General features: G+C 38.6%; 1 protein-coding gene across 1 annotated transcript in view; it reads left to right on the top strand.

The window, feature by feature from the left end:
- Positions 1-26013, top strand: part of MPRIP (myosin phosphatase Rho interacting protein) — a 213525-nt gene that overhangs the window by 144051 nt on the left and 43461 nt on the right. Inside the window, 6 exon segments of the mRNA XM_074281598.1 lie at positions 11624-11831; positions 14362-14872; positions 19711-19852; positions 20901-21023; positions 23659-23715; positions 25730-25798. Of these exon segments, the coding sequence (XP_074137699.1) occupies positions 11624-11831; positions 14362-14872; positions 19711-19852; positions 20901-21023; positions 23659-23715; positions 25730-25798 (1110 nt within the window).

The raw sequence follows: 26013 nt of genomic DNA, 5'->3' as shown, positions 1-26013 counted from the left end.
GCTTCTAAACCTAACTGGGAGACTTATCTCATCTTTTAAAAATTCTCATCCTCCCACTGCATCCTAGGGACTGGGCCGTGATGAGAGGAGCCGGGCAGGACCACCAGCCGGCTTTCCCTCCCCATCTCCTCTGATCCTGGAGCACCCATCATACTGGACACACAAGTCCATAGCAGTGTGAAGGCTAGGGGGGAACTGGAAACTGGGGGGGCATAGCTCAGCAGTCGTACTCTGTTAGTCAAGCACCAGAGAAGGGCGTAGAGGGTGGGTGGGGCTCCCCAAAAATGCCAGCCAGGCTCTGTTTCTCTGCAGATTCTTGGGGATCCTTGCAGAGTTTATGACCTCGGCTGGGTGTGTCCAAAATGGACTCAAATCATCGAGTCTGCTGTTGTGCTGCAGGGAGGCTGGGGAAAAGGGGAAGGATTCTGCTCTCAAGGAGTTACTCACAGCAGAATTTACGTAACAAGCATTAAATATTAATATGTAATGCCACACTTCAGTATGAGTGCTTGCCAATGACTGATAGAGACATTGGATACTGTAGGAATGGAAGGTTAGAGAGGGAAATGGCTGTGGGCTGTGGATGGGACGGAGAAGGCACAGGGATGGGTTTGGGCAGCAGGGCAGTGCCATGGGGAAAGTGGTTTCCAGAGTGAGCTGTGGTGCTGAGTTGGGAGATGTCTGGGGATTAAAAACCCAGCCTTCAAATGCACTTAGTGGTAGCAAGAAACACTCAAAGTCTTGGAAGGTTGCACTTCTTCCATCTGTGCATGGCTGAGCTGGGAAGGAAGCCCTTCTGTGGCTAATGTTTCAGAGCTCTTTTCACTATTTGGGCTTGTTGATTGACTGATTTAAAATGATTACAGACTAAGAATGAAATCCAGCATGTGAATTCTATGCTGCTGTGGGTACCTCACCTTTCTGTTTGGCACATAACACCCACACACTTATCCGAAGGATTTTTACACTTGGACCAGATCTTCCCATGAGATGGAAAGAATTCTGGGGGCAGATTCTGGGTTCAGATCCTGGCTCTGTTAGTCAGTTAGCTAGCTATGTGACCATGGTCAAGTGTACCTTTCCCATACATTATGGAGATTTTTCCCTTTTCCCTTCATTTTTTTTTTAATTATAATTTTTTTTTTTATAATTTTTTTTTTTTATTATTGTAGCTTTTTATTTACAAAACATATGCATGGGTAGTTGTTCAACATTGACCCTTGTAAAACCTTCTGTTCCAACTTTTCCCCTTCTTTTCTTCACCCCCTTCCCTAGGCAGCAGGTAGTCCCATACATGTCAAATATGTTAAAATATATATTACATACAATATACACACACACACACACACACACACACACACACACACACACACACACAATTATACAGTTATCTTGCACAAGAAAAATCAGATTTAGAAAAAAGGTAAAAATAACCTGAGAAGGAAAACAAAAATGCAAGCAGACAATAACAGGAGTGGAAATGCTATGTTGTGGTCTTTTCCCTTCATTCTTTTGAAAGACAGAAATCCTTCCTTTTACATGTTATCCTAACCTGGTAAAGTGGCTGCAGTGCTTTTCAAAGGCCACTTTGTGCTGCCTGGGAAAATTCACTTTAACTACCTGTGATTTGTAGCTGCAAGAACTGTCGTGAGCTGCCTGACCATGTCCTTGAGCCAGGAGGTATTTGGTAGGGGACAGATAAAAAAAATATAAAGGTGCTATTAAGTGGGACTTTACTTGCTGCTACAATGAATGAAGTCACATTTACCCTGCACAGTTATGTGTCCATGGACCTACACCATGCCCCTTTAGGGTGCTGTTCTCTAGAACTTTTTTTTGGCTGTGCCCAAAGCTCAATGAACCTATTCAGGGAAATTTGGAGTGAATTAATTACATCTGTCTTTTGGTTTGACACAGATAATACCAATGTCATGCCAGCTTTGAATGAAGGACAAAATGCCATTTCCCCATACATATCCCCTATCTCGTATCTGACTGGTACCGTGGGAGGAAGGCCAGTGTCCCAAGAGTGTCATTCCTAGAATTTCTGTTTCTTTTGCCAATTCAGGAAATGCTTAGTCACAGAACAGAAATCTAGTCCTCATAGTCTTCTGTTTACAGAAATGGAAAAACTGATTTTTAATTGATAATTAATTTTTCTGCCCTATTGTTTCCTGATATATCCTTTCTCCTCTACCCTTCCTCACAAGTCTTCCCTTGTCAGAAGAATTAAAGAGGATAAAAACTCCCACCACATTTCAGTAAAACCAACAAACACACTGACCTGTCTGACGATATATGCAGTATTCCATACTCACAACCCCTACCTTTGTAATGCAGGCTTTCTACCTTGTTTGTATCCTGGTACCTGTTGGCAGACCTATGAGGCCTGTGAACCCCTCTTCAGAGTAACATTTGTTTGTTTTTAAATTCCTAATTGAAGGAAATGCTATAATTTAGAGGTTGGTAAAAATGAAAATGTATTTTTTTCCTATTCCGACCCCCACAAATCTCTCCAGTTAAGAAAAATATTTTTCCTCAGCTGTTTTGAGTGGCCAAACTCAGTTGTTATAATTTCACAGCATTCATTTTTGACAGTTGTGCTACTGCTTTTTTCCCCATTATCATCTTTGATGTCATTATGTCTATTGTTTTCCTGCTTCTGCTTACTACATTTGAGCAGAAGTCAGCTGAGTAGGGTATTAACAACTTGTCCTTCCTTCCTTAGGGACTCAGTGCTGTCTTTATACCAGTCATCATTATTTTTTCTTCTCTCTGATGAAATATACTTGGCTTGGGTGGCAAATAGCTATTTCCAAGATTGGGGAAAGCTTGGCTTGTTCAAAAGCTGTTCCAGGACCTGCTCTCCTTGTGGTTTTGCGCAGCGTCTTGGTGAACTATGTTCTCGATAAACAGTGTGGCCAGCATGTAGTTTGGGTAAGCGTTAGCATGACCCTCTGCCCCTTCCTTCCATGCTTTGGAACTTGGGGCTCACAATCTGTGATCCAGAATACAAGATCTTTTCCCTCTTCAAGCCAGGATTCTTTGTATTAATTCTTAACCCCATAAGTCAATGCTGTAAACCACCTACAGAAAGGTGAATTTAGAGAAATTTGGTCCAGGTAAAGAAGCAGAGTGAAGAATATATATCTTATGATTGAAAAGCATTGGATGGTACTGTTACATGGAAAGAAAAGGCATCTGGGAGATTGAAATTCTGATTCGTGATATATGAACTAGCTATGACTCTTTGGGGCAATTTTTTATTGATCTACAGAATCTGAGAAACAAATTGCTATATAATTGTAGCATATTACAAAACAAAATCTCTTTTTCTTTTTTAAAATGTATCAATATCTTTTATTTACATCTACTGACCTCCAAATACTCTCTCCTGTTCATATTCACTTAGGTGCGGGTAGGAATATGTGTGTGTCTATCAAAAAAATTAGAATTAAGTAATTCCTTTTTGTTGTTGTTGTTGAGGCAGTTGGGGTTAAGTGACTTGCCCAGGGTCACACAGCTAGGAAGTGTTAAGTGTCTGAGGCCCATTTGTACCCAGGTCTTCTTGACCTCAGGGCTGCTCCAGCTCATTAACAGATGAGGAAACTGAGGCAAACAGGATTAAGTGACCTGCCTTGGGTCACACAGTGACTAAGTGTCTGAGGCCAGATTTTACCTCAGGAATATGAACTTCTTCCTCTTTTCTGGTCCTGCACTTTGTCTACTGCTCCACCTAGCTGCATAGATCCAAGCCAAAAAAAAAATTCAGTACAACATTTAACTCTAAAAGTATCAGGATATAAAATAAATCTCTAGCAATCATTAGCATTTTCTACCAACAAAATAGCAGGAAAATATAGAAAAAGAAATTCCGATACCCTTTGATCCAGTAGTGTCATTACTGATTTTATATCCCAAGGAAGGAAAGGCAACAATGTTTGTGGCGGCTCTTTTTGTAGTGGCCAGAAACTGGAGACTGAGTGGATGTCCATCAATTGGAGAATGGAGGATAAATTGTGGTATATGAATGTTATGGAATATTACTATTTATAGGAAATGATGAGCAAGCTGATTATAGAAAGGCCTAGAAAGATTTACATGAACTGATGCTGAGCAAAACAAGCAGAACCAGGAATACATTGTACACAATAACAGCAAGAATGTGTGATGATCAACTATGAAAGGCTTTGGTTCTTCTTAGCAGTTCAGTGATCCAAAGCAATCCCATAGGCCATCTGCCTCCAGAAAAAGATTTAAGGAGACTGAATGTAAATTACCACATGCTTATGTTTTGTTTTGTTTTTTTTTAATCTCTCCCATGGTTTTTCCTTTTGCTCTCATTTTTCTCTCCCAACATAATTCATAAAGCAATGAGTATTAAAAATAATTAAATTTACTACAATAAAAAAAAAGAAAGAAAAAAAAATTCCATTCAAAATAACTAGAGAACGTATAAAAATATTTGGCAGTCCACTTGCCAAGACATACAAATAGTTTTAAATAATAGAAAATATATTTAATTCCTGGTTGGGCCATAAATGGACAATAATACATAATTAATTGACACAGCTTTATTGCATACAAATCAGACTCCAAAGAATTACTTTAAGCAACTAAGCAAAATTGTAGCAAATTCACCTGAAAAAAGAAAAGTTCATGCATCTCAAGGGAAATAATGTACTAAGTCTCATGTAGTCCTACAAAGCATTAATTATCAATTACATTTGGTATTAATTAAAAAATAGAAAAGTTCAACAATAGATAGACCATATTGGATGAACAAGACAGAGTGACATAGAGTTAAATAAACCCATGGAGACTGGCTACTGGAGTACAAGATCCTCAGTTAACAAAAACTACTGGGGAAATTGGAAAGCAGTATGGTGGAAATGAGGTTTATAACTTGTACTTGATACCATAACAAATGCCACTTGGATATGTAGCCTTGATAGTAAAGGTAAGTAAACTAATAGCAAATAAATTTAGAGAAAAGAAAGAGATTAATTTTCATATCTATGAATAAAGGAAGAAAATATGTTTGATATTTTTTTTCCTCCAGATGAACTTTTTGCTACTGTTTTGTCTTATGCTATAAACAATAGAACTTTGGTAGTTAGGTATAGAAGGACACTAAGTGGTGCAGTGGACACTATTTAAGACTAGCTATAGGACTCTGGGCAAGTCACTTAATCCTGTTTGCCTCAGTTTCCTTATCTGTAAAATGAGCTGGAGAAGGAAATAGCAAACAGCTCTAGTATCTTTACCAAGAAAACCCTAAATGGGATTGTGGAGAATCCGAAAAGTCTCTTTAGATGTGGTACAGAATCTGTAAATTGAGAATTGTCACTCTGATTATATTGGGTGAACTATCTATGAAAAGGAATATGTCTCCAGATTTTAAATCCTTTGTTTCAGTAATGAGTACTTTGTTCATATGTTCATATAATTCGTGTGTGTGTGTGTGTGTGTGTGTGTGTGTGTGTGTGTGTGTGTGTGTGTATGTGTGGTGTGTTTTAGTAGAAGGTGTCCCAGTTATTTTATATTTCATGCAGTTACTTTGAATGGATTTTTTTTTTCTATTTCTTCCTCTTGTTGGTAACATCAAAAACTGATAATATTTGTAGGTTTATTTTATATCTTACAACCTTACTGAAGTTGTTGATTATATCGACTAACTTTGTATTTGAATATCTAGGATCCTAAAACCATAGATCTTCTTTCACCTGCAAAAAAAGTGATCATTTTGCTTCTTTTTTAGTCTATACTTATTCCTTTAATTAATTTTTCTTGTCTTAGTGCTATAAGTATTATTTGTAGCATTCTACCAAATAATAGTGGTGACAGTTGATATCTTTATTCCTGGCCTTACTGATGCGCCTATGATGCTTCCCTATTCACATCTAAGGCACAGATAGATTTGATTTACATTATTAAGGAACAATCCATTTATTCTTATAGTTTAATTTTCTTTTACAAAAAAAACATATTTTGTCAAAGATCTTTTATTCATTTATTAATAAAATCATATGACTTTGATTTTAAATTTAAAATTAATTTTATTTATATTTTTTCTAATATTGAGCCATCCTTTGTATTCCTAACACAAATCCAGCCAGGACAGAGTGTTTAAACTTTTAAATGTGTTATTATAGTCTCTTTGCTTTTATCCCAGTATTTTTGCTTAAATATTTGACAGAGCTATACTAATAGCTCCATGTTAAGATATCAGGACCATGTTTACCTCATAGAAGGTATTTGATAGGATCATCCCTTTTCTTATTTTTGCAGTTTAATAGTATTGGTATTTTCTTTGAGAATTTCATAAAATTCACTTTTAGAAACCATCTGATGCTGGAGTTTCTTTGGGAGTTTTCTTTTAGAGAGTTATGGTTATTTAAATTCTCTGTTCCTTATGCTATCAATCTGTACTTTACATTTTTCTCCATTTTACTGTCAGATTTGTTGGCATATGATTGGTCAAACATTTATTTATAATGATTTCCTTCATCTTAATAGTTTGTTAAGTCTTTAACAACTCCTGGCATTTTTTATCAATAAAAGTTTGTTTTCATTTTTAAATATTTCTTGACTATCAGAATTTCTATCTTGTGTTTTCATGGTTATTTTTCTAATTGTCTTTTCACTGATCTGTTTCATGTTTAGAGATAAAAATTTTTCTTCTAAGGATTGTTTTGACTACATTCCAAAAGTTTTGGTTTCTTAGCTCATTGTTTTCATTTTCTTCCATGACATTATCTCTTTTCTTTTTATGATTTGTTCTTTGATCAGTAAGAACTTTAGGATTATATTATTGTTTCCATTTAAGTTTGAATCCTTTATTTTTTAAATATAGATTTCTTTATGAATCATGTTGGACAAGAGAAATCAGAACAAAAGGGAAAAACCGTGGAGAGGGAGAAAAAAAGTAGACATAGATGTGTTGGTTTGCATTCAATCTCCATAAGTGTTTTTTTTTTTTTTTTGTTTTTTTTTTTTTTTTTTTTTTTCTGGATGCAGATGGCATTTTTCTATCCAAAGCCTATTGATATTGCTTTGGATCACTGAATCATTCAGAAGAACCAATTCTTTCATAATTGATCATCACACAATCTTGCTGTTACTATTCAATGTATTCCTGGTTCTTCTCTTTCAAGACTTTTCTAAATTCATCCCATTTTTCAATTTTTATAGAACATATAATTGAATTCTTATTAAACTGACCTTTATCATGTTTTTGTTAGCAAAGGATGTGCATAAATTTCAGTAAACTTGAAATGAAAAATGCCTTCTGCATCCAAAGAGAACTATGAACACCGTATTAAAGCATAGAGTTCTCACCTTTTTGTTTATTTGTTTGCATAGTGTATATTTTTCAGCATTTGTTGATGAGATTTTCATGCCCTGACATATGGGTGGTTTCTAAAAAATTCTCTTCATTTCCTTTATTTCTTTCCTGTGTACTTTTTGTTAGGGTTTTCTAGATCTGAGATCCCAATTTGAATGGTATTTGTTCGTCTGTATTTTGCCTAATAGTATGATTATTACCTGCTTTTTAAAATTCCTATATGACAAAATAAAGTTTTCTATAGCTCCTCTTCATTCTGATTTTTTTTTTGCAAGTGTATTTCTTGTAAAACTTTTAGTTGGAGTTTGCCTCTGCTTTATGTATATGATCCTCTCATTCACGTTTATTATTTGACTTTTAATTTAATATTTTCCTCCATTACATCTTATTATACTTTTGTTCCCTTTTTTACGAAGACTGTGATAAAAGCTAGTAATTTAGAAGTGATTATTTCCTACTTCCTTACCTCACCTTTCACTTAGTCCAGACCTTGATTCATAATTTTAAAAACTTTACTTTTTTAATCTCTCTATGAGCTATCCTTTGTAACTGAAAATTTGTTATGCTTTTTGACTATTCTCTTACCAACTAAACCTTTTTCCTTTCTCATAGTCCCTACCCTTCTTCCTTGTTGAATTGAATATATTTCTACTCCAAATTGTGTGTGAAATCAACCTTCCTTTGTTTAGTCTAGGTAGAGTTTATTGAAATACTTATTGAATTGCCTATTTTTGTCACCCCCTTTTTTGGTATATTCTTCTGCTTTATCCAAATTAGAAGAAATAATTAGTTCTTCCCACTTTCTCATATCTTCTCTATTGTATTTTTCTTTCTCTTTCTTTTCTTTCAGTCAAAGCAGAGCAAAACCATACATCTAATCCTTTCATTTCTCTGTTAATTTCCTTTCTCATTTTTGAAAACAATAAAATTCTGAAAGACCCCATTCTTCTCCATTTAAATATAAATTCTTCATTTAGCCCATTCAGTTGTCTTGTTTGTATTTTTGAAAATGAAAATAAATTCATCTCAATTTCACTCTTTTCATCCATAATTCTTTAATTTTATCTCCAATCTTGGATAGTTTATGATGCTTGCTTATATTTTTTGTGAAAATTTTCTTTTCTTTTGCATTAGCCTCCCGTGTTCCTCTTAACCCATAGAATTTCTTCATTGGCTTTAGTTTCCCTGATTGTAATTTCTGGCTAAGTGTCTCTGTGGGAACTGGCCCTGTGTCCAAAGGGCTCAGATGCCTGTGACCTGAGTTCTTACTGGCTTCCACTCCTCTCAGTGACCCTGTCTCCTGGTAGTCACCAGGTTTCTAGGCATCTCTGTGCAGTCTTTTTTTTTTTTTTTTTTTTTCCCCTAAATTTATGGAAGGATAATTTTTCACCATTGACCCTTGCAAAACCTGGTGTTCCAATTTCCCCCCCTTATTCTCACCCTCTTTCCTAGATGGCAAGTAAAAATATATATAAAGCCAATATAGGCATATATATTTATACAGTTATCTTGCTGCACTAGAAAAATCATCTCAAAAAGGAAAACATGAGAAAGCAAATAAAATTCAAGCAATCAACGACAAAAGAAGTGAAAGTGTTATGTTGTGATTCTCTGGTGTCTTACACTTTGTTCAAGAGCTTGCCACTATTTCTCTGCTTTTGGTGACCCACTGGATATTAGAGTTAGGATCCAAAAAAGACCCTAAGGGCCTGAACATTGGACTGAAAATAAATAATGAAAGTCAACAGGAATAAAGTTTGGGTACAAAAAATCTTTACAAGTAGATGTTGGTCAGACAAACATTTATTAAGCACCTACTGTGTGCCAGGCACTGTGCTAAGTGCTAAGGATAATAAAAGGGGCAAAAGTTCCCTCCCTCAAGAAGCTTACAGTCTCACAGGGAAGTCAAACAAATATATGCAAACCAGCTACCCACAGAGTAAATTGGAGATAATTCTAAGAAAGATGAAAATGGCTTCCTGTAGAAGATGAAATTTTTTGTGCATGGTATGATTTTAAAAATTGTGATTTATTAAACCAGATGTTCATTATATATCAGCAGCGTGATGTGGCAGCCGCAAAAATTAAAACCATTTAATTTTACCTTAGGCTGTATTAGACCTAACTTCCAGGAAAAGGAAGGCGATAATAGTCCTGTATTCTGTCCCTATTAGAACTCATTTAGGGTCTCTTCCCCATGGCCTGGCTTTAAGTTTTTAGGGACATTGATAAGATAGATAATGTCCATAAGAGGGCAGCCTTGTTATATAGGATCAATGAAAGGCATTGGGAATGTGTAGCTTGATGAGAAGATTGTATTAAGTATTTGAAGGGCTTTCATGTGGAGCTGAGATTAGACCTTTCCTCTTTGATAGACCTGGCAAAGAAGCAGATTTAGTCTCCCTTTCAGGAAAAACTTCTAACAGTTAGCTCTGTCCCTCTTCCCTCCTTAAACGGTCTTCAGGCTAAGGCCAGTTGCCCATTTATGGGAAACAGGATAAGGGGATATCTTGGGGAGGGGATGGGGAGTCCAGATTGGAGTAGATTAAAGGTGTCAGACATGAACCAGACATGCCTGAACCACATGAAAATATAATTGGGGAATATTTAGCAAAACAGTAAAAGTCTGGTAAGAAAATGATGTTTTAAAACTTAAGTCAGTAAGCCTGCAGAGGTGCTAATGCACGGTTTAGTGGCCCCCCCTTTCTATCAGAGTTTGGCTCCCCTGTATAAGATAACTATGGTCCTGTCCGATAGCACATGCAACACCTGTAGTCATCTGTCTCCCAAGAAGAGGGAAATATGACAGTATTACCTGTTCTCTAAATCAAGTCTATGATTGGTCATTGCATTTCATCCAAGTTCAAGTGCCTTTTAGTGGATTTTTTCCATTTACTTTTTTAGAGTCAGGCATATTATTCTCTTGACTCTGCTTTTCTACCTGATCTGTCAGTTCATAATGCTCTTCCTGTCATTTTCTGAATTCTTAACAATCCTCATTTCTGGCTGCACCGTAGTATTCTATTACATTCATTTGGTCATTCTCTAATGGATGAGGATCTATTTTGTTTCTAGTGGGTTTTTTATTAACAGAAAGATTATCAAATATATATGTGTGTGTGTATAAGCATACATACATACATAAAACATAAAACATCTACTAGTATGTGGGAGGCATTATGTTAAGTGTTACTATGAGTATTTTAGTATATATGAAATTTTTCTTTCTGCCTCTGACTTCCTTGTGGTATATGAACATTAATGAGCTTGTAGGAATAAAGGGTATGGTCATCTTAGTAACTGATCACTTGTAATTCCTCCCCCCTGCTCCCTTTATTTCAATAGTATTTTGCTTTTCCAACCACATATAAAGATAGTTTTTAACATTAATTTTTATAAGATTTGAGTTTGTTTTTTTCCCCCTCCTCCCTATCTTGCTCCTCTAGATGGCAAGTAATCTGGTATGGATTACACTTGTAATTCTTAATTGTTATCTACAATTTTTTTTTTTTTTTTTTTTTTTTTTTTACCTATTCCTAGCTCTACCAACAGCATTTAATGCATTTGTCTTCCCACAGTTCTTTGAACACTTAACTCCTTTATGTTTCATCAACCAGTTTGATGAGAGTGAGGTAAAACCTCATCATTCTAATATTTTACAGTTAATAATTTGTAGCATTATCTTATGGGACTTATAAAGAACAGGTAGGAAATAAAAGAGTGATATAGTTTAGGGTATGAGTTGCATCTTCTGAGAATGTGGCAATTCATGCCCTGTACCTTTTATATACATGTCCATATTTTCCTGTGAATTTGAAAAAAATCCTGGGGTGAGGGGGAAAGTAGGGTACATTCTTTTCTTTCCCCTCTCCCTTCCTCATAATTCTAAGTAATTATTATATGGCATTACTATTTTCTGTAATTTGGTTTAAACTTTGGTTTCCTGGACTAGGAAGACCATTTGGAGTTAAGAAGAAACTTTATTAGGTCATTGCTCCAATTTTGCGCACCTAAATCTCATATCTATCTATCTAATCTATATACATATGGATATATACCTACATAGATAGATAAATAGATTTATATATATATATATATATATATAAATCTCTTAGATACCTTTTTGCTTTCTTAGGTTTGAATCCTATTAATATTTAAGACAGAATGATTCCAAATGAAAAAAGTCACAGCTTTTATAGTTTTAAAGTAATTTGCAACAAAATACCCCTTGATCCTTGGATAGGATCAATGAATACTTCTGTTTTTTTCCCTTAGGAACCTGGCCCTGCCAAGATGGCTGTCACCAGCAGCAACATTCCGAGTGCTGAAAAAATTCCCACCACCAAGTCTACCCTCTGGCAGGAGGAGATAAGGGCAAAGGATCAGCCAGATGGGAGCACCCTTAGCCCAGTGCCCAGTTCTGCATCAGGTCAAGTCCTTCCAGCCAGCTCATTGAAAGAACCTGGGCTGGAAAACAAAGAGGGTAAGAAACACTTAATGTAAATCACCAAAGATAAGATTAGATAATTAGGAAAATCCCAGGTATTTCAGATAAAAGTAGAGCTTTGTCTGAATTATTAGGAAAAAATAGTAATAATTATTTATCTGGCTTTGGTAGAATAGGCTCAGGCTGTCTATCAGCAGCAAATGAGGTTTGAAAATGACCAGGGGGGTGGGGGGGTGGGGGGGCATTGGGGGGGGGGGTGGATAGAGCACCAGCCCTGAATTCAGGAGGACCCGAGTTCAAATCTGATCTCAGGCACTTAACACGTCCTAGCTGTGTGACCCTGGGCAAGTCACTTAACCCCAGCCTCAGGGGAAAAAAGAAAAGAAAATGACATCCCTGTGAATGAGTTCACTTAGTTTTTCTTCTCACCAAATGAAAATCAGCAAATACAAATAGAACAAAATTAATGGATTGGTTTCCAACTATGTTTTGACTGAGCTAGGACTAGAACCCAGAGAATGTTGATTCTGGGCCAGTATTCATTCCCAATCTTAGTTTTTTTCTATGAGAAGAGAAAATGGAGGATACCTGATAATCACCACCTTGAATTCTCAGAAATTCTAGGATGGTCAATAAACAGCAAGCAGGTTTTTGAATGTGACTCTATTACTTGTTTTTGATCCAAGTTAAGATTTATCAAGGCTTCTCCTAGGAACTATTAGTAAGATGGAGGATCCCACTTCTTTCATAATAGCTCATTTGAATGTATACATGATCTTCCCTCCTTTAATTTTTTTCCCTGTAGTACCTTGCTGGGAATTGTAGCTTAGAAAAATGGAAATCTCTTTTTGATGGTGAAAATAGCTAATTTCTTTGGAACTTTTAGGGAAGAGTTCTCTGTCTTTTAGTCTCAAAGCTTAGCTCTAGATTCTTTTAGTCACTCCCCTCTCTCTTTCTTCTTTGAATATCTTTTTCCATTTTAGTTTTTCCTGATGATGTTCTCATCAGGCAAAATAATGCCTTTGTTTCAGCCAAAGAGGAAAAGAAAAAGATTTCAAATGTTTTAAAGATTCTTGGTCTTACATGTTATAAATTACTTTCACCCCCATTAATTGTTCTGATTTAAAAAAAAAATTATCTGAAGCTTATATTCCTCAAATCTCCACGCTTAAAATGGAGACTTTCAAAAGATAAATAAACTCAGATGATGTTGGAAGAGGATAATGACTTAGCCCAGTTCTCTATTTGGACATCGGTTTTGAGTAAAACTCGGCCAGTGTAGGGTACAATGGACGCTTGGCATGAATGCCACTTTTCCTGTGATGATGGAGATATGTAGATTAGATAGAATTGTAGATTATGTCAAATTCATGGGAATTATGTATGTTTCAATGCCAGCATAAAGATATCCAGGGAAGCACCCAGACCATTATGCTGCCCTGTGCTATTTGACATTTTTATATTAACTCCAATTCTGTGAATTTGGGGAGACTTGAGTTCCAAGAAAATAAAAATACTGACATGTAGGTTCTTAAATATATATAAAATGCTTTACATGTTACTCATCTGAGCTTCCTCACCTCCTTATAAGATAGATCAAAAAAACCCCAACTGATATTTTTTGAAATTGAATGACCTGCCTGTACACAGCTAGCAAGTGTCAGAGGTGGTGTTTGAACCCAGTTCTAGGTCGAAAGCCTAGCATTCTGTGTTATCAGACCATGTGTGCAGAGTTCAGAAAACTAAGTAACAATATCCTTAGAGAAAAGGTGAAACTATGTTGCCTAGTCTTCCTACCCTCCAAAAAGAAAGGCTAAATAATTTTCTGGCAGAGAAGATAGGCAGTCTGTTATACGGGGCCACGGAAACTGCCCATTCTGACTACTAGTAAATAATTAGTAAATAATAAGAGAATAATACCAAAACACACAATATTGCATAAGTGTATTGGAGAGACACAATGAAAGCAGCTTGACTTGGAGTAGTTGAGATTGTGACAACAAATGAGATTATTGCCTGAGGAAAGGGCCAAGATGGCCAAGAGAACATTGAGAGAGAAGAGAAGAAAGAGAACAAAGGAGAAACCCACCTGGAAGAGTTGGGAGGAGGCTGAGCAGCCAGCAGAGGACATGAGGTCCAGGGACAGAGGACTGGGAGAGTGGTATCTGTAGCCAGTGATGACGGAAGGGGAAATCAGTCAGAAGTGGAGGTCCAGGGGCCTTAGGCTGTGGGTGGAGTGGTGAGAAGCTGAGCAGCAAGAGGGGAGTGGGGAAGTGTAGCTCTCTTTTGAGAGAGTTGGAAAACAAATCAGAAAAGAGAAATTTTAGGTAAAGAAATTTAAAAAAAAAAAAAAAAAAAAAAAGGCTTGTAGGGGCCTGAGAGCATGTGTGCTGCTTGTTTTCTAGGCAGCCTTTTAAAAATTCTGGTTCTATTAGAATTCTTTGAAATAGAGAGTGGCAGCTAGCCCCAAGTGGCCTCCAAGCTCAGTGCACACCCTCTATCTCCCTCCTTCTCTTCTGTTTTTCCCCTTTCTCCCCCCATCCCCCTTCCTCTTTCCTTCCCTCAGAGGAGAGCACCATGAATGGTGACCGAGTAGACTGTGGACGGAAGGCCAGAGTGGAAAGTGGCTACTTCTCCCTGGAGAAGACTAAGCAAGACCTGAAGGCAGAAGAGCAGCAGCTGGCTCCGCCATCCCCTCCCAGCCCCAGCACCCCCAATAACAGGTATAGTTACCCAGAACTACCTTTCCAGGAGCATGGCCGCCCCTTTTCTTCCCCAGGTCCCCAGACCGCCAGGCGAATAGTCTACAGCATCTCCCTGAACTCCTTGGATTCAGCAAGTCGGCCGCCCACCCGCACGGACTCCAGCAGTGCTGGGGGGAGGGAAGCGGAGAAACCGGGGCGCCTCTTTGCCTTTAAAGCCAGCAGGCAGTACACCGCTCTAGCCGACGTGCCTAAGGCCATCAGGATCAGTAATCGAGAGGCCTTCCAGGTGGAGAGGAAGCGGCTGGAGCGCAGGATTCGGGCCCGCAGCCCTGGCAGGGAAGAGGTGGCTCGTCTGTTTGGCAACCAAAGGAGGTAAGGAGGGGACCAAAGGGCCTCTACAAGGGAGCACACTCCCTTAGCTACTCGGCTCGAGGTGTGCCGAGATCCTTTTCCTTTTACGCTGAGCCTCCTCTCTTCCGGGTGGTAACATTCAGACAGGCAGATTCCTGCTGCCATCCACTGACTGGCTCCTAGAGCAAGGCTAATGTGGTTCAGCTAGCCCAGAATTCTCTTTCTTTTGGGCCAAATGGCCAGAGGGTTTCCTGATCGGTGTCTCCTGTGGGTCATTGCGCCCGGTTTCTCAGAAACTGTCCATAGTGCTTGCCTGGTTTGAGGTGAGTTCCTTAGTCTCAGGAACCAAAGCAAAGAGGGCTGCCCAACAGCACTGAAGGGCCCTAAAAAGATCCTTGTGAACACCATTCAGTCAGTGATCCTGTTTTACTGGAAGGAAATGGAATTTGGGCACCTGTGTCCTCTCCTCTTCCTCATAGGTCTTCATTAAAGTGAAGTAGGTTTCCATTCTAAAGGTTCAGAAAACTCCTTTCCCCCTTGTGCAGTCTGCCTGCATGGAAACTTTGCTCCTCCCTATCCAGGCTAGCTAGGAAACCAGAGCTCAGCTTGGCTCACCAGTGGCCAGTCCTGGTTTGGGACCAAGGGAGCGTTTCATGGCATTCCACAGAGTGCTTGAGCTGCTGCTCTTTCCCACATTCGCCAAAGAGTCGTGAGTGATTTCATCATATGGGCCTTTGAAATGCCTTTTCAGAGGAAACCTTTGCACCGGCTAGAAGCCCAGAAAATGAAAGTTCATAGTTAGAGATAGTCATCTTCCATGACTTAAGGTATTCCTTAAGTTATCAAGCGATTAGGAGCATAGTTTGTTGAGAATTGAGAGGAGTGTTTTGGTTCTCTGGGTCCTACTTTTTCCCATGTAACCGTGAATAACCAGGAGCTGCTTGATTCCAGTCTCATGGGATATTGGGATAAGAATCCTTTTGTCTACCCCCTCATTTTTACAGAGAAGGAAGTGGACCTAGAGAAGTAACTTGCCAAAAGCCACACATCAACTTAATGCCTTTGTAAAAAAATCTTTTTCTGAAGAAACATAGAATAGTGTGTACAGGGAGGGGGACTAAATGTCTTGAAAAGAGGAAACAATGATGAAACTTGAGTGATAGTGTTTTACAGTGCTTTAAGTTTTGCAGAATACCTTACTTATGTTAGCCCATTTAATTGGTTATCTAGAATCCATGCATATTTTAAATTAGAAAACTGTACACACTTCCCTGTAATACTATCTTTGAAGTGCTGTGGCACTTCCTCACAAGTGAAACATGTTTGTGTAATGCAACTCTTTAGCTCCTTCAGTTACTTATTGTGTGAAATAGTTCTGCCTTATGCTGAATATAGTAGTAAATGGGAGTCCAGGATGGAATTTATATTGGAGACTGAGAGCTTCATGGTGCAGGTACCAAAAAGAGTCACTTCTTGTGTCGTATATTATGAACACCCTTCTCGATGTGCTATTATTCCATCTGTCACCAAAACACTAGAGGAAGAATGCAAGGATAATTGTCCTTGTTCTTATCAAAATAGGAAGTAAGATTTAACTTATTTTTGCTCTGTAGTTACACAGGGAATTGATCATGGGATTTCTACTCAGTCCCCTGGAAAAGAATTCAAAATGAAACTCTCATTCCTTTGGTTACAAAACCAGGAGTTAATAATTTCCTTTTTTGGCTTGGACTTCCTTTAGAAAAAATGTACTTCTAAAGGATGGGTTTGGGGAAGGGGACTAGAGAAGCTTATTTTCCTGAAGTGGGATGGCTGTATGTGGCAATTTTCGAAAGGGACTAGCAAAATCCTGGTTTAGCACCACCAGAGAATTAACATTTGGTGCATAGCTGCTTGGCTTGACTGCTTTTAGAATAAGTTGTTTGAAATTTAGTGATTATATAATGATTTGGAATTGAATTTTATCTTTGCTTTCATTCAACATGCTCACAACTCTGCTCTTCGCCTGTAAGGATCCATTTTCTTGTTCCTCCATGTAGTGGATCTGATTTGTTTTGAGTACTACCAGCTTCTGATTGTCTATGATGAAACCCAATTATAATGTCTGCTTTTCTGATTTATATTCACTGGTTCTAGAAAAGTCCACCATGTTTTCGTCAGCTCTTCCCCTACCCTGATTTCTCAAGCAGCAATTTCTTGGTGATGCTTCTGGGACAAACCTGCTAGAAAACCCAGCTGCTGGCGTACAGAACCAGTCTTATCCGAGTTTAGTCTTGAGTTTAAAACTCTTTCATTCCTTAAGCCTGACCCCAACTGGCAGAGCAGCTGCTGAATTCTAACTATAGGAAAGCAGCAACAAGAAGAAAGGAGAAGGGGTCTAAAATGCAGTGTTGATTCCCCCAGCATAGGTCTGTAAAAAGAAGTCTTTTGTCTCAGATGTTCTCTGCACATCTAAGGCAGTTTGAGAGAGGAAGAGGTAAATTATCTCATGTGCTGGATGAGGAATGCAGTATGCACACCTCTGTAGCAGTAGCTGATAGAGGGTTATATTAATTATGTCACATAAGAGAATCAACAACTTCTACAAAGTAAATCTGATTTATCTCATCACCAAACTTTGATCTCTGAAATCATCAGAATGTCTCATGAAGGCATTATAGCTAAAGGGTTATTAATACTTTTGTTATGTAATAATATAATGTTACTGAGATGGTTTATTTATTTCTTGCCTCCTTTTTGTAGAAATCCACAGTAGTGCTGATAGTGCTCTCCACTCCCTGTAACTCGAATGTCCAAGGACAAAGTATTCTTGTGTTTTTTGTTTTGTTTTGTTTTGGAGGGGTTGTGAGGCAATTAATTGGGGTTTTAAGTAATTTGTTTAGGGTCACACAGTTAATAAAGTGTTAAGTGTCTGAGACTGGATTTGAATTCAGTTTCTCCTGACTTCACAGTCAGTACTCTATCCGCTGTGCCATTTGGCTGTCCCAGCAAAATATTCTTGTAAACGAAAAACCAAATGCAAAATCCTTTGAATTTATCTTGATTTATTAACATCTCCCTAAGAGAATCCAGGATATTAGAGATGTCTAGCAAGATATTATTAAAAGATGTTAACATATTCTGGCATGGCTTGTGCCATATCTCTTCTCTTTCTCATCACTCTTTCTGATTTAAAGGCAATTCAATATACTAAGAAATAATGGGATTCTTCTTCCATCCTTTAGATAGAGCATCTTAAAAGTGTCTGTAGATAATCTATTGCTGAGACTGTTCCAGGATTTCAACCACTTCTCTCATTTCTTCATTTAAGGGATAAATTTTAATTTTCTGGGGCTTCCTATTACCTGTTAGAGTCAAGGCTTAAGGTGGTTATGTTCTTTTCTGTGTCTCTTGTTCATAATGCATGTAATATAACTGCCAATCAAGGAGAATTTTGGAGTTTGTCTGTTTTGGTCTTAGCTGCTCAGTATTCTTATAGCCCTTTGTCCTCCAAATAGCCCTACATGAACCTTTTTGGGGGGAGGCGAGGTTGGGGTAAGGATCATGACAAGTAATTTTTAATTGGCCAAGGCAGATGAATCTGGAGAGAGCTAGCCTTGTGTCCCATTAGGTTTCTCTCCTCTGAAGTAACATTGAAAGGGTGATACATTTGGGGAAGGAATTAGCTATTCCTACAAAATTCTAGCTCCTGTGACTATTGGGGAAACCTACAGAAAAGCTTAGAGAACTACTGATTGACTTCTTTCAGAAGCTCCTTATCCACTTCAGTCTGTAGGATTAACCTCTTAGAACTGAGATTTGTTAATTTTCCTCCTTTTTCAATGATGATCTTTGATTTTTGTGTCTTAAATTCTTTGAATAAGTTTGATTTGTTGTTGCTTTAAAAAAAAAATCTTTTCTATTCATTCATTTTCCAGCCTTATTTTCTTTCAGGTCTTGTTCCTCTCCACCTTCTCCTGCTGTGTTGCTGTGTGACGTTATCCACCTTTACTCCACCTGCTTCGCTCCCATCTCATCTCAGTCTCCAGCAGTAGACAACTTGATGGCGCATCCAAGCCCTCTCACATGAAATCAACTTGCTTGTTTTTATTTTAATTTGGTTTTGATCCTTTTTATTGTTTGGCAAAAACAATGTTAATTCATGGGCCTTTTTCTTGCTAAACCAAGAACAACAGGAGGCTAAGCCAGTGTCATGATCAAATGATGAATAATATTGGGAACTGAATCTTTTCCTTCCTGCTGCAAGGTGGTGGTTACCTTTTGATTATATAAAATCATGTGAAAATGTGGGTGCATGTGCCTCTGTGTGTGTGTGAGCATGTGCGCTGGCACATGTAAGAAAACATACTGGCCCATTTGTTCAAAAGATGTGGGGAAAAAAATCATGGGGTAATGTGCAGGGGCTCTGAACTGTCTCTTCATGCTTCAGATAAACCTGAATAGGTACTAAGAAGAGCGAGGACTTTCCATAATGAAAAATATTCCAGTTTTTTTTATGTTAGATATTAAAACTCAGCAATGAGAAAGGTGCAGGAATTCACAATCTAAAAAACTACTTTATGTACAATAGGCTACCATGGTATTCATTTAATTCTCCTTGATTTGACAATGAAATAGATAAATGTGTAGAAGGTTCTTTCTCAGAGTCAAGTTTAATAAGTTCTCTTTGTCCTTTTATCCTTTTGTTCTGTTTCCTCTATTTTTTTACACACAAAGTACAATGGAAAGGGGGCTCTGAGCATCCAAGAACTAAGGGTTGAACAAATGTTCAGTTTTTGAGTGAACCCACCGAGGGTAGTCTTGGCCAGTGCGTCCATTCCTCTCTTCCATTCAGCGGCTTGTGTCCTTCTATTTTACAGGAGGTCCCAGGTAATTGAAAAATTTGAGGCCTTGGACATTGAGAAGGCTGAGCACATGGAGACTAATTTGTCAGCCGGCCCCATGCTGACGAGTGACACGCGCCAGGGCCGAAGTGAGAAGAGAGTTTTCCCCAGGAAGCGGGTAAGCCCCATTGGGTCTTCTCTGGCTAGCTGCCACTGGTGCCAGCCTTCCCTCTGCACAGTGGTAAGACTTTATACGGCTCCTAAATGGCTAAAAGCAACTTCTGATGATTGGAAGTATTTGGTTACCTGGGCTGCATGCTTAATATGCTTAATGTACTTATATATATATATTTAATATGTGTATTAATATATACATGCTTAAAAATATAATATATATGTGTATATATATTATATATATACTTAATAATATATTTAATTCAAATGGTACCTCAAAAAGTTGCATGAAATATCTTTCTTCTTGACACTGACTAATCACCAATGATAAGGTTGGATGAAATGCCTCTTTCCAGGCTTCTTTGAAAAACAGTGACTTCCTACAGTCTCACTGCTTGTTCCTCTTTTTATGAGGCTTTCCAGCTACAAATTTTGCCTCTCCAGGGTGGCAGCTGCCACCTTACTTGTGGTGTTCCTGTGTTTTCCGTGAGATGTACGAAAAAAGATGAGAATACATTTTCCAGTTGCTTTCTTCCAAAGCCCTCATTTCTGCTTCTCCCATATCTTCCTTCTTCTTCCTCTGTTACTGCGTTGACATGAATAAGAATCACAGAGTCCTTGATCCAGGATCTGAAATTTTCCACCTAGTTCTACCATAAAATAGTTGTGTTCCTTCTGTGTGTCTGGGAAGCCTTTGAGATGGACGGTGGTGGGCGTGGGGAGGTTGGAGAGGGGATTGTGTGGCCCGGACAAGAGTTTGGAGAGAAGCCGAACGCATCTCAGTGAGAAGTCTTGCTTTAAGAGGGAGCTGAGCTGGCTTCTGCAGGCGTTTCAGAACCCCGACATAAGGTCAGGGGCCGCTGGGGGTCCCCATCCCCTTTCACACTGGAGGAGCCTGTTATCTTCTGAATGTTCCTTCTTTGTGTCACTGACTTCATCTTAAGCAGAGGCTTTGTAAATGATTTCAAGGGTGGTTCTCGCATCTTCGGCCCAACTCTACAGCTTCCTTGTGAGTTTGGGTTTTACTGACTGGAGGCTGCTCTCTGCTACAGGACTCCGCCACAGAAGCCATCGCCTCTCCCGTCGGCTCCATCCCAGACGTTTCTGCTTCCCCCCTGTCTCCGCACCGAAGAGCCAAGTCATTGGATAGAAGGTCCACAGAATCCTCCATGACGGTGAGCCCAGTTTGTCCTGGCCTACTACCTTCCACTGGACTGGGCAACACAGAACTGAGGTTTCAAGAAACGCAGTCCCATCTGTTTCCGTTTGCACTTATTCCTTGTCTATTCTCATTTTTAGGGCCTGACATCTCTCCAGGCCTTGCATCTTGTGTGTACATGTGCTTTCACATCCATACTAATTGTATACCAGGGTTCGGTTTGGGGTGAATTGAAATAAAAGTCACTTCCACTTCACCCCCTCTCCTTTTTTTTTTAACTTTTCTTTAGTCTTTGGGGGACTAGAAGCACTATTTTTCCAAACCCTTTCTTTTTTGTGTGTCCACAAAAAAGGCAGAGAATGGTGATCTCTGGGGAAAGTTTCCCTGCAGATGTGGGCCTGCCATGTTTCAAATAAAGTGGAGGAAATAAAGATAAGGACTCTTTCAGGTGCTTGTATCCTATCTTCCTACATCTGTATGAAACTGCATCAAGATTTTTTTTTTTTTTTTTACATAAGAGTGGCCAAATAAAATCAGGGCACTGGGGACTCGGGTCATCTACAGAGGAGCTTGATTTCTTCTTCTAACGTTCTAATTATTTTTTTAAATCATTTTGAGGCAGCATCCATTTTTTTCTTGGATTTTGTTTCTGTAGAAAATGGCTTTCTCATCTTCCTAGAATGAGTCTCACTTTAGGACATGAAGCAGATCCATGCTTTTGGCTGGAATTCTCTAAAATTTGATGGTGAAACTTTTGTTTCATTGTACTGTCTATCTTGCCTCTCCCCAGCTATTCTCTCCTCTGCTTGATATTAAATGTGGGTAATCTTGATTTAGTCAAGATTATGATGATTTCTGGATGAAACAGAAATGAATGGAGAAGAAAACTAATTTCTCAAAGAGGAACTAATCATTCTAAGACCTTCATTCCTTTCCATTTTATTTATTTATTTATTTATTTTTTAAATAACTAGATTCTTGAATTCATGGAATGGTACATCTATCTCAGTTTCTGCTATTCAGAGGTTGTTTTCTTCTCTACTCTCATCTCAGTTCTAGTTGCTTCAGGATATTTGTTTTGAATCTTCATTCTTATGATTGGGGACAAACTAAGTGCTTATAGAAATGAAGCCATACAATGGGAGCTTTAGTTTTGACCTTTCATTTTAACTCTTGAATTTGAAGTGGTAAGAAGGCCTCGATATGCTCTTCTACCATCTCTTGCTTTGTAATTTCTAGAAAATAGTTTCTTCCTTGGTCTACTTATTGGACCTGTCCTAACCATTGTAGTCAAAAGTATCAAAATTCAATTCCTGATAGTAGTGTTTGGGGTCTTAGTGCTTGCGAAATGGATGGAATCCATAGATAGAATAAGTATGCCAGTCTGGGAGTAGAGGAAGGTTTCTACTTTGGTCAGAAGGGACCTTTAATGTGGCAGGGAGGCGTGCAGAACTGTGAAAAATTCTTCTGTTCTTATCTTTAACTTTAATCAGATGAGAAGTAGTATATGCAAAAGTCCAAATAAAGTGGAGGAAATTAAGACAAAGGACTCTTTTAGGTGCTTGTGTCCTATCTTCCTAGATCTGTATGAAACTCTCTACCAAAATTTTGTCTGTTAAATGATGGATATCCTCCCACCAGCCCGAAAAAAAAAAAAAAAAAAAAAGTTGGGATAATTACCCCATCACTTAGTTTTGTTTTTTTTTTCCAACTATGGCGTCTATTCCTAATTACAGGGAAAAACAGGTAAATAAGAAATGATCTTCATTGGCCGGTCAGCCACAAGGTCACTGCTATCACTAAATAATGAGTTTTGCTTGGAAAGTCAGCGCTGTGGCTATCCCTTCTGTTGCAGTTGGCAGATTTTTTTCTTTCTGATTGAAAGGGGATGACTTACTCCTTTATCTATCTATCTATCTATCTATCTATCTATCTATCTATCTATCTATCTATCTGTCTGTCTGTCTGTCTGTCTGTCTATCTATCTATCTATCTATCTATCTATATCTATCTATCTATCTATCTATCTATTCGTTTATTCATTATATTTATTTATTTGTTTGTTTATTTATTTATATATCTATTTATTTATTTATTTCTGAGGCTGGGGTTAAGTGACTTGCCCAGGGTCACACAGCTATGGAGTGTTAAGTGTCTGAGACCAGATTTGAACTCGGGTCCTCCTGAATTCAGGGCTAGTGCTCTATCCACTGCGCCACCTAGCTGCCCCCCACTTACTCCTTTAATAGTGGCTTTTGGGACTCTTTACCACCCTTGTTATAGATGTTTTGTCCAGGAATTTTTCCCTCAGTCCCATCATCCCCGTGTGGAGGGGTCTCACTTAGGGGGAAGTGATTCCACAAGACTGGGGATGACGACCAAAGCCATCACCACTGAGCACAGGTTCTCCCTCTTTTCTGAGGAGTTTGTCCTACGCCTGCTTATGGAAAGGAAAGCAATCTGTGGTATTTTGGGTGGTGGTAGAGGGGCACGTGCTTACATGGAACAAAACATTTATTTTTTCACCATCCTCCCAATAGGAAGATGTTTGTCACCTGGTATAGAGCATTTCTGTTCCTTATATTTGCCTTCTTGCAAGGGATGAAAGCCCTCAATGCTGTCCTGTAATTCTTTCCCTTTTCTCTTCCTAGCCTGATCTGCTGAACTTCAAGAAAGGCTGGCTGACCAAGCAATACGAGGATGGCCAGGTGAGTTCAGTACCTGCTTGGCCAGGAGTTGTCAGGGCATGGATCTATTAAGAAAGCATTAGTATCTTCTTTCTCTATCCCCAGATTTCCTGATTGAATATTTTTGCTGCTGATCTATGAGACTAGGAACCTCAGAGGGAAGAGGTCTTTGCTAATTAATCTTTTTTTTTTTTTTTTTTTTTTTTTTTTTTTTTTTGGCACTGCTATTTTTAGGAGGAAATGTATGTGTATGTATGTGTGTATTCTACTTCCTGCAGGATACTCAAACCTCTGTCCCACCTGTTCCCAGAAAGAAAGGACCTGGCCTCATGGCTGCATTTTAAGGCACTGTATTCTATTGGCCTCTAAGCAGGGTTTTTTTTTTTTTTTTTCTGTTTGTTTGTTTTTTGGCATGATAGTCAAGGTTAAGGGATTTATGCAGGTCTGAGGTCCCATTTGAACTCAGATTTGATTCTATAGCTGGTGCTCTATCCACTGCACCATTTAGCTGCCCCTGAGCAGTCTTTTGAAAAATATTTTTAAGATACAAATTTTAAAAAAATTAATTTGTCTTTCGTACTACCATTCCCCTTCATTGACTAATTAAAATACATATTTTCTTAGTCCAGCAAAACAAATTCCCACATTACTGAGAAGCTTTTTTAAAAATGGTCCCAATGGATTTCCATAGCAGAAGACTTGTGTGGGTTAATTTTGTTGCTCTCAACTTTTTATTAGTCTCTTTTAGCAGGCCTAGAGGCCCTGCTCACAGTGGAGGGGAGAGCACTCCTGAGCAGCTTGAATTCCAAATGGAGAAAGTTGAAATGCAGCTAATGGACCCTTAGTTACTCATTGCTCCTCCTTCTCTCCTCCCCAAGTCCATCTCTGCCTTTGAGGAGTATAGCTAAGTGGTGCCATGGATTGAGCTCTGGGCCTGGAGTCAGAAAAACCTGAGCCTCAGATACTTCCTAGTTGTATAATCCTGGGACAGTCACTTCTCTTTGCCTCTGCCTCAGTTTCCTCATTTGTAAAATAAGGCAATAGTAGCACCTAGGGTGGTTATACAGATAAAATGAAATAATATTTGCAAACCTTAAAGCTCTATATAAATGCTATTATTGTTATTGCTATGATTATTTTTGTTGCTACTATTTCTGCCACTGATACCAATACACTTAAACTATTAAGTCTGTATGGGAACTACTGATCTGAAGGTGAGCTCCTAGTACCACTTGTGGCAATCCCCCAGCCTCTGCTTTACATATACATCCTCCCTAGCAGAAGGGAAACTATAGGGAACCAAGTAGCAATGAATTAGGATTGTTTAACCCTCCAAAAACGGAGGCTCTGAAGCTTCCTCCAATTCCTGAATCTACTTCTTGTTTCCCAGATGACTCTTGCCAAAGGTTATCTTGCTCTTTTCTCTTTTTCCTCCATATCCAATCCCCTTGGTTTTGTCTGAAGATCTGAGTTTCCCTCATTGCCACCCACAGTGAAGAATTGAGAACTTAGCTGGTTAGTTTGCTGCTATTGGCTGTGCCCATCTCGTTAGCCAGCCAGGTACTTCTCAGTTTGACCACTCAGGACCGTCACCCGTCACCTTTCCTCAGGCTTCCTTGGTAGGAAACCTAATTCTGAGGCCTCTGATAAAGAATAGATTGAGGGTAGCAAAGCAAGTGGGCTGTGTTCACCAAGCACCCAACACTGTGGAGTCTGGAGAGAGCCCTGCCACTCGAACCCCAGCTCTTAGCTTTCTGGGTTGGCTTTTCACTGGAGAAGCTATAGCTTCGCAAGTTATCCTGACATAAATGCATGGCTGCTTGGAGCCTAGCAGAATCCTGTCTGCCACTAGTCACTGGGAGGGGCCAAAACCTCATTTGCTTTACCTGTGCTCACGGGAGGTGTTCCACAGGTGATACTTTCTCAGTCGCAAATCACATGGGTAGAGAGAGTTCTGAAAAGTTCTTTTTAGAATTTTTTTTATGTATTCTTTAATTTAAATTTTTTTTTTTTTTTTTTTTTTTTTTTTTTTTAGTGGAAGAAACACTGGTTTGTCCTGGCGGATCAGAGCCTGAGATATTACAGGGATTCAGTAGCTGAGGAGGTAAGCATCTCCATCCCATCTTTATTTTAGATTTAGCTGAGGGCATTCAGATAGAGTCGATCTGGGGGGTGAGGGTCCCAGCTTCCAGTAATTCTGCTTTTTTCTGACCTCAAGTCCTCCCTTTGTTGATTGAAAGGCGCTAGTGTAGTGTTTCTTAGTCTAGATCTTGTTGAGAAAATCTGAGTATGATGAGATCTGCTTTTGATGTTCTTGTT

The sequence above is a fragment of the Sminthopsis crassicaudata genome, chromosome 1, assembly GCF_048593235.1.
Source record: "Sminthopsis crassicaudata isolate SCR6 chromosome 1, ASM4859323v1, whole genome shotgun sequence".
Taxonomy (NCBI): domain Eukaryota; kingdom Metazoa; phylum Chordata; class Mammalia; order Dasyuromorphia; family Dasyuridae; genus Sminthopsis; species Sminthopsis crassicaudata.
This window is presented reverse-complemented; position numbering and strand designations above follow the sequence as displayed.